Raw genomic sequence first — 11,255 nt, 5'->3', positions numbered from 1 at the left:
CCCCCTTTGCCCTGCGCACTTGGTCGCTCCCAACGCCCCGATCCCGCTCTGGGGGCGGCTCCGGCGCCCAATGGAGCGCGGGGGGCGTGGCCTAGACGGGGATCACGTGTTCTGTGGGGGCGAGTCCTGGGCGGGGTCATTGACAAAACGCGCTTGGGGGCGTGCCCTGGGCGGGCGGAGAAGCCAATGAGGCGCTGGGGGCGTGTCCCGAGCGGGGCGGAGCCAATGGGCTGCGGGGGCGGAGCCAATGAGGCGCTGGGGCGTGTCCCGAGCGGGGGCGGAGCCAATGGGCTGCGGGGGGCGTGTCCCGAGCGGAGCCCCGCCGGTGGGCGCGGGGGCCCGGCCGGTACCGGGATGGGGCTGCCGGCGGCGCTCCGGGACCAGGTGGCCGCGGTTCACCGGGGCTCGGCGCTGCCCGAGCGGCTGCGGCTCTACGACGGCTGGGCCGCCCGCTACGAGCAGGTACCGGGACCCCGCGGGGACGGGAGCGCCGGGGGGCCGCGGCCGTCCCCGCTGACCGCCGTGTCCCCGCAGGATGTGGCGGCTCTGGAGTACCGGGCACCGCATCTCGCCGCCGCCTCCCTCTCCTTCGCTTTTCCCGCGCCGCGCGCCGAGGCGCGGCTGCTGGACGTGGGCTGCGGCACCGGGCTCGTAGCGCGGGAGGTACCGGCGGGACGGGACGGGGCGGGCTGGAGATAACGGGACGGGGCGGGGGTGACGGTGCCTCTGTCCCCGCAGCTTCACCGGCGCGGGTTCCGCTGCCTGCACGGCGTGGACGGCAGCGCGGGGATGCTGGAGCAGGCGCGGAGCACCGGGCTCTACCAGGAGCTGCGGCTCTGCGTCCTGGGCACGGAGCCGCTGCCCGCGCCCGCAGGTAACGGGAGGGGCCGGACCCCGGAGGGACCTCTCGGTGACACCCGCGTGTCCCGCAGGTGACGGGCCGGCACCGGGCGGGGGGAGCCCCGGAGGGCCCCCGGTGACGCCCCGTGTCCTCGCAGAGCACTACGACGCCGTGACGGTGGTGGGGGCCCTGGGCGAGGGGCAGGTGTCGAGCACGGTGCTGCCGGAGCTGCTGCGGGTCACCAAGCCGGGTAACGGGCCCGTGTCCCCTCCCCGCCGCGACCCCCGGGGTGGTGGGATGAGGACACCGGGCTCCGGTGGATGTGGGTCCCCATCCCGCTGGACGCTGGACCCGTGGCCTTGTCCCTGCTGCCAAAGGACGGGCGATGGCACGGGTCCCTGACCTTGCCCACTGCCAGGTCCGGGCAGCGGGACAAGGTAGGAGGTGGCAGTAGCAGTGCTGGTGTGTGACAGCCCGTGCTCAGGCGTGACATCCCGCCCATCCGCTGCCCACTGGCCCCCTGTCCTGCCCATCTCTGCCTGCTGTCCTGTCTGTGCCCTGCCCACTGCCTTGTCCATGCCCTGTCTGTGCCCCTGCCCTGCCTGTTCCCTGCGCGCTGACTCCTGGCAGGCTCTCAGTGCCTCTCCGTGTCCCCACCCTTGCCAGGGGGTGCCATCCCCAGAGAGGGACACGCTGTGTCAGCGTTACCTGTCTCCTGTCCTGCAGGCGGTTTCCTGTGCCTGACGACGAGGAGCAACCCCTCGAACCTGCGGTACAAGGCGGAGCTGGAGGCTGCGATGGGGCAGCTGGAGCGGAGCGGAGCCTGGCAGAAGCTGCTGGCCCAGGAGGTGGAATACTGGGAGAGGGCCACCACCGAGGAGGAGAGCACCCAGGGCACCGGCTACATCTCCGGGGTGGTCTACATCTACCAGAAGTGCCCTGTGCCGCACCTGGAGGAAGGCTGAGAGCCAGCATGGCTCTGGAGGGGGGGTGAGCACTGGGCCCCTTATAAAACTGAGCCCAGTGACCCCCTCCTGGAGCAGGGCAGGGGGAGTTTTTTTGGGGGAGTTTCCCCATTCCCTTTCTTGGTTCCTTCTCCCCCAAGTCTGGGCTTGGGGCCATTGTCTTCTCCTCGGCATGGGGAGGGTCTCCTGGATTTGCCAGGGTCACCTGGGCACCACCTTTAGCTCTGACATTCAGGCATTGTCCCCAGCACCTCAGCGCTCACCATGACATCTCACAGACCCACATGGCTGCTTTCCAAGGCATGTCCAGTCCAGGATGTCTTCTCCCCACCTCACCCACCTCAGCACTCATGGTCAAAATCTGGATCCTCCTTCATCTCCCACCCCCAGAGTCTTTACCTGGGGACTGTTAGGGGTGGGTCCCCATCACTGTGTGCTGTGTCTTCCCATCCTCATCCTTCCCAGGGCTGAACCCAGCCCTGAGGTGCAGGAGCCTCCACATCCAGAGCCGGAGCAGCAATGCCGAGGTGGCTCCCAGCTGGAGAGGCTTTCCAAGTGCCACATCCGCCTTTCATCCCACAACAGCTGCTGGAATCTCTCATTTTCCCACAGCTTTGTAGTTAATGGTCTGGGTGGAAAATGAGTTTGGAAGGGATTTGGGGAGCTGGTGGCTGCTCCCCACCCAGCACTGCCTGCCCAGCCTGTTCCCCCAGCCCCTTGCTGGGCTGCCTCCACAATTCCTCCTCCACTGCTCCCTTGGGAAGTATTTTACCCAAATTTCTTGCTAGAATATTTGGGCTTTTTTCATTTTTCCCTTCCCTCAGACCTGTTCCTGCTCATCCTGTTCCCATGGTCCTGGGAACAGGTTGCATCCTTCCCCTCAGGAGCTCTTCCCCAATGTGAGGCAATGGCTGTGTCTGTCCCTGTCCCTCACCCAGGGCATCCCACATCTTCCACACTCACCCTCCCCATGGCTCTTGTCACCCTTGTGCTTTGTCCCCCGTGTCCCTGTGCCCATCCGTAGCTGCCCTACTTCTCCCTCCCCATTGTCCCCTGAGCAGCCAGGGGTTGTGGCTGTCCCCAGCCCTGCACTTGCCTGTTCAATAAACCCTGTCCCTGCTGTCTGCCTGCTGTGTGCTGTTCCCAGAGCAGGGGGAATGTGGACCCTCCAGGGTGGGTGGCCAGGAGCCCGGGAGGGGGGGTTCAAGCCTTTGTCTGGGGTCCCCTCCCAGTCCACGGGGGCTGAGAGCCCCTGGTGTCCCCCTGTGCCTCTCTCAGCTCTCAGCATCTTCTCCCTGCCTCAGTTTCCTGCTGCAGGGAACACCAGGAGCTGATCCCCACGGGAACATGGGATGTTCCAGGCGCTGGAACACAGCAGCTGGCAGGGCACAGCACCCCCAGGACGCATCACCATCCTCCCCACACCGCGCTGTTCAAAATGAGCCCAGGCAGCCTTGGTGGCACCAGGATGTTTATAGTCCCTGCCCTGGGGAAGGGCACACATGGGGACCGTGCTGGGGGTCAGCCAGCGTGGGGATGGGCAGGAGGAGGCAGTGCATGGGCAGGGGTGGCATGGGGACATGGGACAGGGACAGTGGTGCTCTGCCTTGGGCTGGCACCTGGGCACAGTGGCTCACACATAGTCCTTCATGGCATAGCCCATCGGGCCGCAGGTTTTCACTGCCCGGTACTTCTTGGGGTAGTGGTCCTGCTGGGACTGGGATCCCGAGCAGCACAGGACACCGCCACCGAAGAGCTGCAGGGCACTGGAGGCCCAGCCAATGTAGAGGGCAGCCCCCAGCTCTCTCTTGAGGGCCTCAGGCACCATGGGGTTGTAGAAGTTGCTGACGATGCTGTTGGCAGACCAGGAGACGGGGATGAGCAGCATGATGCTGGCCATGATGAAGATGACACCTGACACCGCAGAGATCCTGGTCTTGGTGCCGTTGTCGTCCACGCAGCGGGTGCAGTCAGCTCCCGAGAGGGCCATCAGGAAGGCAAGGAAGGCCACGAAGATGGAGGTGACCACCAGGGCACGAGCAGCCTGCAGGTCGGAGGTGAGCTCCAGCAGGGAGTCGTAGGCCTTGCACTGCATCTGCCCTGTGCTCTCGTAGACGCAGTTCATCCACAGCCCCTCCCAGAACACCTGGGCCACCACGATGTTGGAGCCAATGAAGGCAGTCACCTTCCACATGGGCAGGGCACAGGTGAGGATGGAGCCCAGCCAGCCCAGTGCGGCCATCATCAGCCCTCCCATCTGCATGGTCATCATCGCCATCGGCAGCTCCTGCGGGACAGGGCACAGGTGTCACAGGCACAGCCCCCAGCCAGGGACAGCATGGGCTTTGTTTGTATGTCCTGCTCCCCACCGGGGTGGGAATGGCTGCAGGACAGCATGGGGACATGAGTGACACGGGGACTCAAGGGACATGGGGGCATGAATGCCATGGGGCGGTGCTGCAGGACAGGATGGGGACACGTGTGGCTCTGAGGACCCAGGCCCCGAGCAGGCCAAGGTGCAGGAGCCCCTGTGTGTCACACTGGCCCCACAGCACAGCACAGCCTCTGCCATCGCCCCTTCCCAGGGCATGGCAAGTGTCAGGGAAGGGATGGGTTTTGGGGAGTAGGATAGGGGGCTCGCTGTGCCCATCCCCCAGTGCTCCAGAGGGCAAAATCCCCGCCCCACACTCACCCCATGTCACTGGCCAACCCCCAGTGCCCACCCCGTGTCCCACTCCACCACTGGTGCTCAGCCTCCCCGGCCCCGAGCCTCATGCCAGGGACACGGGCAGGGAAGGCAGCCCCCCACCCCCTCAGCAGTGCCTGCTCCCAGTTTGGCTTTGCCCTCACAGCCATGCTGCAGCGACCTTTGGATCCGGGATCTCCTCTCCAGGAGGAAATGGAAATCAGTCAGAGCTCAGGTCTGCTCTGATCCCGGCTCTGGGTCTCAGCACCTTCTGCGATACCACCCCAGAGCAGCCCCGAGAGGGCAAACCCTGGTGAGGGGCTATGGGGTCACACAGGTGGTGTCCCTGGGAGAGGGGTGGCTGGTACAGGGACACATGCTGGACACACCAGAAGCTCCATCATGGTCACATGTGACCGCTGTGGCCCTGGCTCAGCCCAAACCCAGCTCAGCCCCTCACGGAGCAGAGTTCACCCGTGGGTGCCTGCGCTGCGCTTGGTGGCTGGGACCAGACGGGTTTTTATGGCCCTGAGTTCAGCGGGTATCGGTTGTGCCTGGCACACCCTGCGGCTCTTGCCAGAGGTTTCACCATCATTTCCCCTGTCCCGGTTTCGGTTACTTCAGCCTCTCCTCTCCCGTTGTATCCCCACTCCTTCCCCAGCACCTTTCATCCCTCAGCAGCCTGATGGACACCCAGCACTGGCACTTTGCATCCCCTGGGCCGTGAAAGACCCTTTGGGCTAAAATCACAGTCCCTCTCCCCGTGCTCCAGGCAGGCAGGGGCCGGGATGATGGGACCCATCCCGGGCACCCTTCCCCAGCCAGCGGGACCTGGGCCACAGGAGACACCCAAACCAGGGTGTGTGACCGCCTGCAGGGGGACAGGTGGTGGCTCCATGGTTCCCCAGGGGTCCTCGAGAGAGCATTGTGCTCACATTCCCACCTGGCCGCCGGCACCATAGGGCTACAGGCACATTTTCCACCATTCCCGTGCCCCACGAAGGGATTGGGGAGCTGGGAGCCCTCAAGCCCTCAGATCCAGATGAGACACCCAGAGCCAGGCGGAGTCGCCCCTCGTCCCCACGAGCCCCGAGGTGGGAAGGAAGGATGCTCCCAAGCCAGAGGAGCACTTGCCGTGCCCGAAGCGAGTTAGGCAAAACACCCGGCGCTGCCCACGCCGGCCCCGGGGCGCTCCCAGCCGGGGTTGTGGGGTGGCCCCGGGGCCAGCGCGCCCCGACCCGCCCCGGTGGGCGCCCGCCACCTTCTTCCTGCTCGGGTGGGAAGATCGCGGCGGGTCAGGCGTGGGACAGGCTTTGTGCCGTGCAAGCAGCCGCTGTCACCTCCGGGGCCGCTCGGGAGGGGAGCGGCGAGTGATGCCAGGGCTGGAACAGGCGGCGGGGATCTCACGAGGCTCCGAGGAGCAGATTTGGGTGATCTCTTAGGGGGGCGGGAGCCCAGGGCATAGAGCACCGGGCTGTCCCACCACCCAGGCGGGTGTTGGAGAGGGTAAAGAACACGAGGCACAGCAGGGTCTGAGCAGCTGCCGTTTAATGCGGGAAGGCTGGACACGCGGACGGACGGCAGCACAGCCAGGGATACTGTGAGACCCCACTCCCGGCCCCAGGCACCCCACTCTGGGGCGATAGAGTCGGGTCCGGGAGTCGCCCCCTCCATGCGGGGGCACAGCCCCGCTCCGGTCCTGCCTCCCCGACCGGTTCTCCCAGCCCGGCCGCTGCCTTCCCACTCCCAGGATAATGATGCCCCCGCCCTGGGGAGCTGCCGCGAGAAATCACACTCGGTACGGCCGCTCCGAGCCCCGAAAGTAGGTCATAGTCAAAATTTAGGGAACAGGCAGGTGAGAGCCCCTGTCACCCCTCAACACCCTGCCGGGGTCTGCAGAGCCACCACGTCCCCGTGACCACGTGGGACAGGTTCGCTGTCCCTGCCAGCACCGACACCGCCACCCACCCCGAGGGACAGACACGTCCCGGGGAGCTCCACGCGGGGTGACAGAGCCCTGTGCCACCCGCGGGACGGGCTCCTGCGAGCTGTGTCACCACATGGCGCACCCCGATACCGGGAGCCAGGAAATGCTCGAGGAGGGGATCAGGCGATGTCTCGGAGAAGATGCCTCAGCTGGATGCTCCGGGGGGAGCAGGACTCCCACCGCGGGCAGCCAGGACAGGATCTCCTTGTTCCCTGTCTCAGCCGAGACTAAAGAACCGGCTTGAATCCCGGTGAAACAAAGGCGGCTCTGTCTGCCCTCCCTCGCACCGCGCCGGCGCCCGGCCAGTCCCAGCCGGGGAGGTTGAGTGTCCCGGGAGGTCCCCCGCTCCCCGGAGCGGCCGGGGCGTCCAGGCAGGCGCGGCGGCTCCTACACGTAGTGCTGGCTGGCAGCGAGCGAGCAGCCGTGAACTTGGCGGAGTAGGGCTTCTCTCCGCGGGGGGGGCAGGTGCAGCACAGGATCCCCCCCCCCAGCAGCAGCAGCGCCGAGGCCGCCCAGCCCACGTAGAGGGACGAGCCCAGGTCCCGCTTCTGCGAGTCGGAGACCAGCGGGTTGTAGAAGTCCTGGACGATGCTGTTGGCCGACCAAGAGATGGGGATGAGGATGAGGATACCGGCGACGATGAAGATGATGCCGGAGAGGATCATGACCTTGGCTTTGGCGGTGTCGTCCTCCACGCAGTTGGTGCACTTGCCGCCGGCAACGGCCAGCAGGGTGCCCAGGATGGCCAGGACGATGGCCACCACCACCATGGCACGAGCAGCTTGCAGGTCCTGCGGCAGGGCCAGCAGCGAGTCGTACACCTTGCACTGCATCTGCCCCGTGCTCTGCACCACGCAGCTCATCCACAGCCCTTCCCAGATGATCTGGGCCACCACGATGTTGTTCCCGACGAAGGCCGTCTCCCGCCACATGGGCAGCGCGCAGCAGAGAATGGAGGCCAACCAGCCGATGACGGAGAGGGCGATGCCCAGCACCTGCATCCCCATGGAGGCCATCGCTCGCTGCCCGCTCCCCTGCCCGCCTCCCGCCGTGCAGTGCCGGCTGCCGGGACCATGGCAGGCATTATATGCCTTTGCCGAGGGAGGAGCGCCGCCGCAGCCGCCGGCCTGCCGCCGGCACCGGACGGAGGGGTAGAACCAGTTTCCCGGGATTCTTCCACTTGTATTTCTCCCTGCAGCGATGACACTTAATATCCCGGTTGCTCCCACGGAGGAGGATGCAGGGGACCGGGATCAGGCCACCCAGGTGCAGGAGTGCATCCCATTGCTGTGGGCAGGCAGGACATGCCCAGGGCAGCGCTGGGGCTCAGCCCGTGATGCCAGAGGGGAAGAGCCGGTGTCCAGGCACCGGGATATATCTGCCATCACTGCCAGCACCTTCTGCTCCATCACTTGCATGGGGTTCCTTCACGCCTTCATGCCTCAGTTTCCCTCCAGCTCATGATGACTGCTCCAACATCAGCCCAGCCTCTGGCCCCGCCATGGCCCTGTGCTGGGGGAGCAGCACGTTGTCCTCCCTGGCTGCTGGGCTCTGTGCCCGGCAGGACACAAGCAGCCCTTGTTTGCTCCTTGGCGTCCGTACCAGCACTTCCCTGCCCTCCATTAGGCCTGGGGCAGGAGGTGTCACCGCCCAGACCCACAAACCGGTTGGAGCAGCTGCCGGTTGCCCATGAAGGAGAGACAGCACTGCCTGGGGCAATGGGGGGTGCAGACCCCAAACCCAGCCCACCGGTGCTCCAGTGCTGAGCCAGGGTTCACACAGCCACCCTCAGCCCCAGCTCTGCCCATGTCCCACTGCCTGCCTGGTGGGGTTGGGTGGGTTGGGGCTGTGAGGGGCAGATCCGGCCTCGCAGTGCCCCAGTGCCGTACCCACTGATCCCAGTGCCGAGGCCAGTCCAGTGCCAGCACTGATGCCATACTGCAGCTGACCTGTCCTCCTTTAATCCATGACTCCCACACAGGTCCCCTCCCCGCTCCTTCCGAGCCCCTGCAGCACCTGCACAGGTGCAGCACAACACCAGACAGACGGCACAGACGGACAGATGGACATTGCACTGTTTCATCACCCCAGCTTAATCCTGGGCCTCTGAAAAGATAAGAGGCACTGAGATAATCTTAGTTTTCCCAAACACTGGCGTTACCATCACGATCCAACCACTTGTGGTCTGCTTGGTATGACAGACTCTGGAGCTGCTGGTGCTGGTGCCAGGATGTCCCTGGGCATCACGTCCCAGTGTGCTGGGACAAGCCTGGTGGCCCGTGCACTGCAGTGCCAGGAGGACGCCTGGGGACACCCCTGTCTCACAGCAGACCCCAGCCTAAGGGGATGGTCAGGGTCCTGCCTGCCTGACTTGTGCTCTGTCCTGCTGGAACGCCCGCATTGCTCACATACCAGAGTGTCCACCCTGCAGCCAGAGCCTTGTGGTCAAGGGCTCCCTTTAATCTACAAGGCTCCAGAGCATCCCTGCCGGGGCCAGACTCTGCCTGAGGCTTTCACCTCCCAGCCAGCTGCTGTAACCACCACATTATTTGGGGTTGGAGAGAAGCACACACCCACATGTGTGTGTGGCTCGCATGGACCGTGTCCCTGCAGACACGTGGGGACATGTCTCTGGGCTGGGGACAAATGGCAAGGTGGGGACAGGGACTCCCCCGCGCACAGAGCATCAAAGCTTGAGCTGCTCATACTCCCCCTCGGAGGCAGAGCAGGCACCAGCACAGCCTCTGACAGCCAATTACTGTAATTAATGCTGGAACGTGACAGATATTCCAACTGGCAGCTGCCACACAGGGGCAGCCCCTGTGCCCTTCCCCAGTGCCACACCTGCCTGGACAGCACCGCCAGCCCCATGTGCCCAGCACTGCCGGCCAGCAAGGCCAACAGGCACCGGCTCAGCACGGAGCAGAGGAGCATCAGCCAACCCCAGTGCCCTTGGAGCCCGAGGATGGTGCTGCAGCACGGGTGGGACCACCGAGCACCTCAGGACATGCCATCCAGGCCAACCACTCATGGACACCAGCCCCACAGCCCCATCCCAGTGCTCATTCCCAGTCCATCCTGCAGGACCCCAGTCCCAGCTTTGCCCCAGTGTCACCTGCAAGGAGCCATGGCACAGGCACATGTCCTGGTGGGACCACAGCCCACTTGCTCAGCAGGGAGCTCCTCCACCCCAAAATGGGGTACTCAACACACTCAACCCATCCCAAGCCTTCACCCCCCACCACCTGCCCCAGCACCCAGACAGGTGTGGATTCCCACCCCCAAATCCAGTGGGATTTGAAGGACATGTGGGAGCCTGGGGTCCCATCCCTGTTCCACTGCACTACGAGGACTGATGAGGGCAGAGCTCCCATCCTGGCATATCCATCAGGAAACACCTTCAGACACTTGTGTGTCCCCATGTTCACCAGCATGGGGACACATTGCAGCCCCTCAGCTGGGCAGTGAGGCCATTCCCAGGCAGGGAGGTGACATTAAACCCAGTGTCACCACAATGCCAGGCACTGCTGGGTGCACAGCAGAGGCTGTGTCACCCTGACCTTGCTCAGGGTAGAGGACACCCTGCAGAGAGAGAGGGCTTGGGGCATGAACCTCCTGCCAAAAAGGGTTTGGGGACATCCCCACCCCGGACACAGGTGACAGTCCCACCTCACACACCCCGTGTCACTGAGCCGAGAGTCCCTCATCCCCCAGGACCCACGCATGGACCCACCAACCCGGCTACCTCAAGGTCCCAAAAAGGCAGGTGAGACTTGCCAGCAAACGATGTTCCACTGGGATCTCTGGCTTCACATCTGCCAAGCAAGGCACGGCCAACAACCCTCCCACTCAGCCCGTGAGGAGAGGGGCAGCCTCTCCCCACCAGGGCCGAGGATTAGTTACCGGCAGCCCAGAGACTGAATGTTCCCAAAAAACATCCTTGACCAACATAAACCCCTCCGACCGACTCAAATATGCACAGTCAGGTTGTTTCTCACTATGGGAAAGCAAAGTCTTATCGGGAGGGGAGCCGAGCGCCGGGACCTGCGGGGTCCCCGCTGGGAGAGACGGGACCTTCGGCCTGAAGTCGCTCTGAAAGTCAAAACTCTGTCCAATTTCTGAGCAACAAGTGGCTCCCAACAGGGACAACAGCCCCAAGCGCTGCCAAGGTGGTTGGCGAAGGGATGGGGGAGATGATGGATCAGGGAGGGGGTCACGGGCGGTGCAATGGGGGTCTCCCAGGGGCGATGCTCGGAGGAAGCGGGATGCCACGGCAAAGCCGTGGGGAAGCCGATCAGAGCTGTCGGGGTGGGGATGCCCCAGGCAATGGCCCAGCATCCCCCAGCGAGCCACCAGCCCCTTGCCACATCCCGCTAGTCCATGTCCCCCGCCGCCCCCAGCCCCCGCGTGCCGCAGCTCCCTCCCCGCCCCGCCGGCAGACAGAGCTGCCATTGATGCTCGAAGCCGCCTCACCTGCTCCCGCCGCGCCGAAGGGGCTCCAACAATGGGCTGCCTGTGTGCCCTGGCCGGGGCAGAGCCAGCAGCCCCGCGCCTGAAATATAAGCAGCCGAGGCGGCATTTACCGGCCCGGCCCCGCTCCCCGGGGGGGAACGCGCCGGAACTCCCGACCGCAGCGGCGGGGAACACCCCAGCCCCGGCGGGGAACACCCAGCCCCGGCGGGGAACACCCCGGCCCCGCCGCACACGCGAGTGGGACGCGGCCCCGCGGCGCCCGGGGCGGTTTCTGCCGTCACCTCCTGCTCACCCCCGGGGTGC

General features: G+C 65.2%; 3 protein-coding genes across 4 annotated transcripts; 1 reads left to right on the top strand and 2 right to left on the bottom strand.

Annotated features, from left to right (window-relative positions):
• The first annotated feature begins 210 nt into the window (after nucleotides 1-210).
• On the top strand, nucleotides 211-2,930 carry METTL27 (methyltransferase like 27). Of its 2 annotated transcripts, XM_039562975.1 has the most exons (6): nucleotides 211-462; nucleotides 535-663; nucleotides 739-874; nucleotides 999-1,091; nucleotides 1,568-1,831; nucleotides 2,055-2,930. In XM_039562975.1, exons 1-5 carry the CDS (start codon nucleotides 226-228, stop codon nucleotides 1,804-1,806), a joined length of 834 nt encoding a protein of 277 aa, XP_039418909.1. In that variant the 5' UTR covers nucleotides 211-225; the 3' UTR covers nucleotides 1,807-1,831; nucleotides 2,055-2,930. The 2 variants fall into 2 exon arrangements, with proteins under 2 accessions (XP_039418909.1, XP_039418908.1); XM_039562974.1 differs by having other exon boundaries at nucleotides 1,568-2,930.
• A 330-nt stretch (nucleotides 2,931-3,260) lies between these two features.
• LOC104695780 (claudin-3-like) lies at nucleotides 3,261-11,058 on the bottom strand. Its single transcript, XM_039562977.1, has 2 exons — nucleotides 10,953-11,058; nucleotides 3,261-4,093 (listed from the first exon to the last, which is right to left on the bottom strand). Exon 2 carries the CDS (start codon nucleotides 4,082-4,084, stop codon nucleotides 3,440-3,442), a length of 645 nt encoding a protein of 214 aa, XP_039418911.1. The 5' UTR covers nucleotides 4,085-4,093; nucleotides 10,953-11,058; the 3' UTR covers nucleotides 3,261-3,439.
• On the bottom strand, nucleotides 6,024-8,241 carry LOC120411019 (claudin-4-like). Its single transcript, XM_039562976.1, has one exon. The coding sequence runs from the start codon at nucleotides 7,493-7,495 to the stop codon at nucleotides 6,707-6,709; it is 789 nt and encodes a 262-aa protein (XP_039418910.1). The 5' UTR covers nucleotides 7,496-8,241; the 3' UTR covers nucleotides 6,024-6,706.
• Nucleotides 11,059-11,255: the final 197 nt, after the last annotated feature.

This window comes from Corvus cornix, chromosome 19 (genome assembly GCF_000738735.6).
Source record: "Corvus cornix cornix isolate S_Up_H32 chromosome 19, ASM73873v5, whole genome shotgun sequence".
Taxonomy (NCBI): domain Eukaryota; kingdom Metazoa; phylum Chordata; class Aves; order Passeriformes; family Corvidae; genus Corvus; species Corvus cornix.
Note: the sequence above shows the minus strand (reverse complement) of the source record. Positions and strands in the feature narration are given on the sequence as shown.

Coding starts and splice junctions, on each gene's coding strand:
- METTL27 (XM_039562975.1), top strand. CDS start 226: ATGGGCTGCGGGGGCGGAGCCAATGAGGCGCTGGGGCGTGTCCCGAGC. Junction 875..998: donor GCCGCTGCCCGCGCCCGCAG/GTAACGGGAGGG, acceptor GTGTCCTCGCAG/AGCACTACGACGCCGTGACG. Junction 1,092..1,567: donor GCTGCGGGTCACCAAGCCGG/GTAACGGGCCCG, acceptor CCTGTCCTGCAG/GCGGTTTCCTGTGCCTGACG.
- LOC104695780 (XM_039562977.1), bottom strand. CDS start 4,084: ATGGCGATGATGACCATGCAGATGGGAGGGCTGATGATGGCCGCACTG.
- LOC120411019 (XM_039562976.1), bottom strand. CDS start 7,495: ATGGCCTCCATGGGGATGCAGGTGCTGGGCATCGCCCTCTCCGTCATC.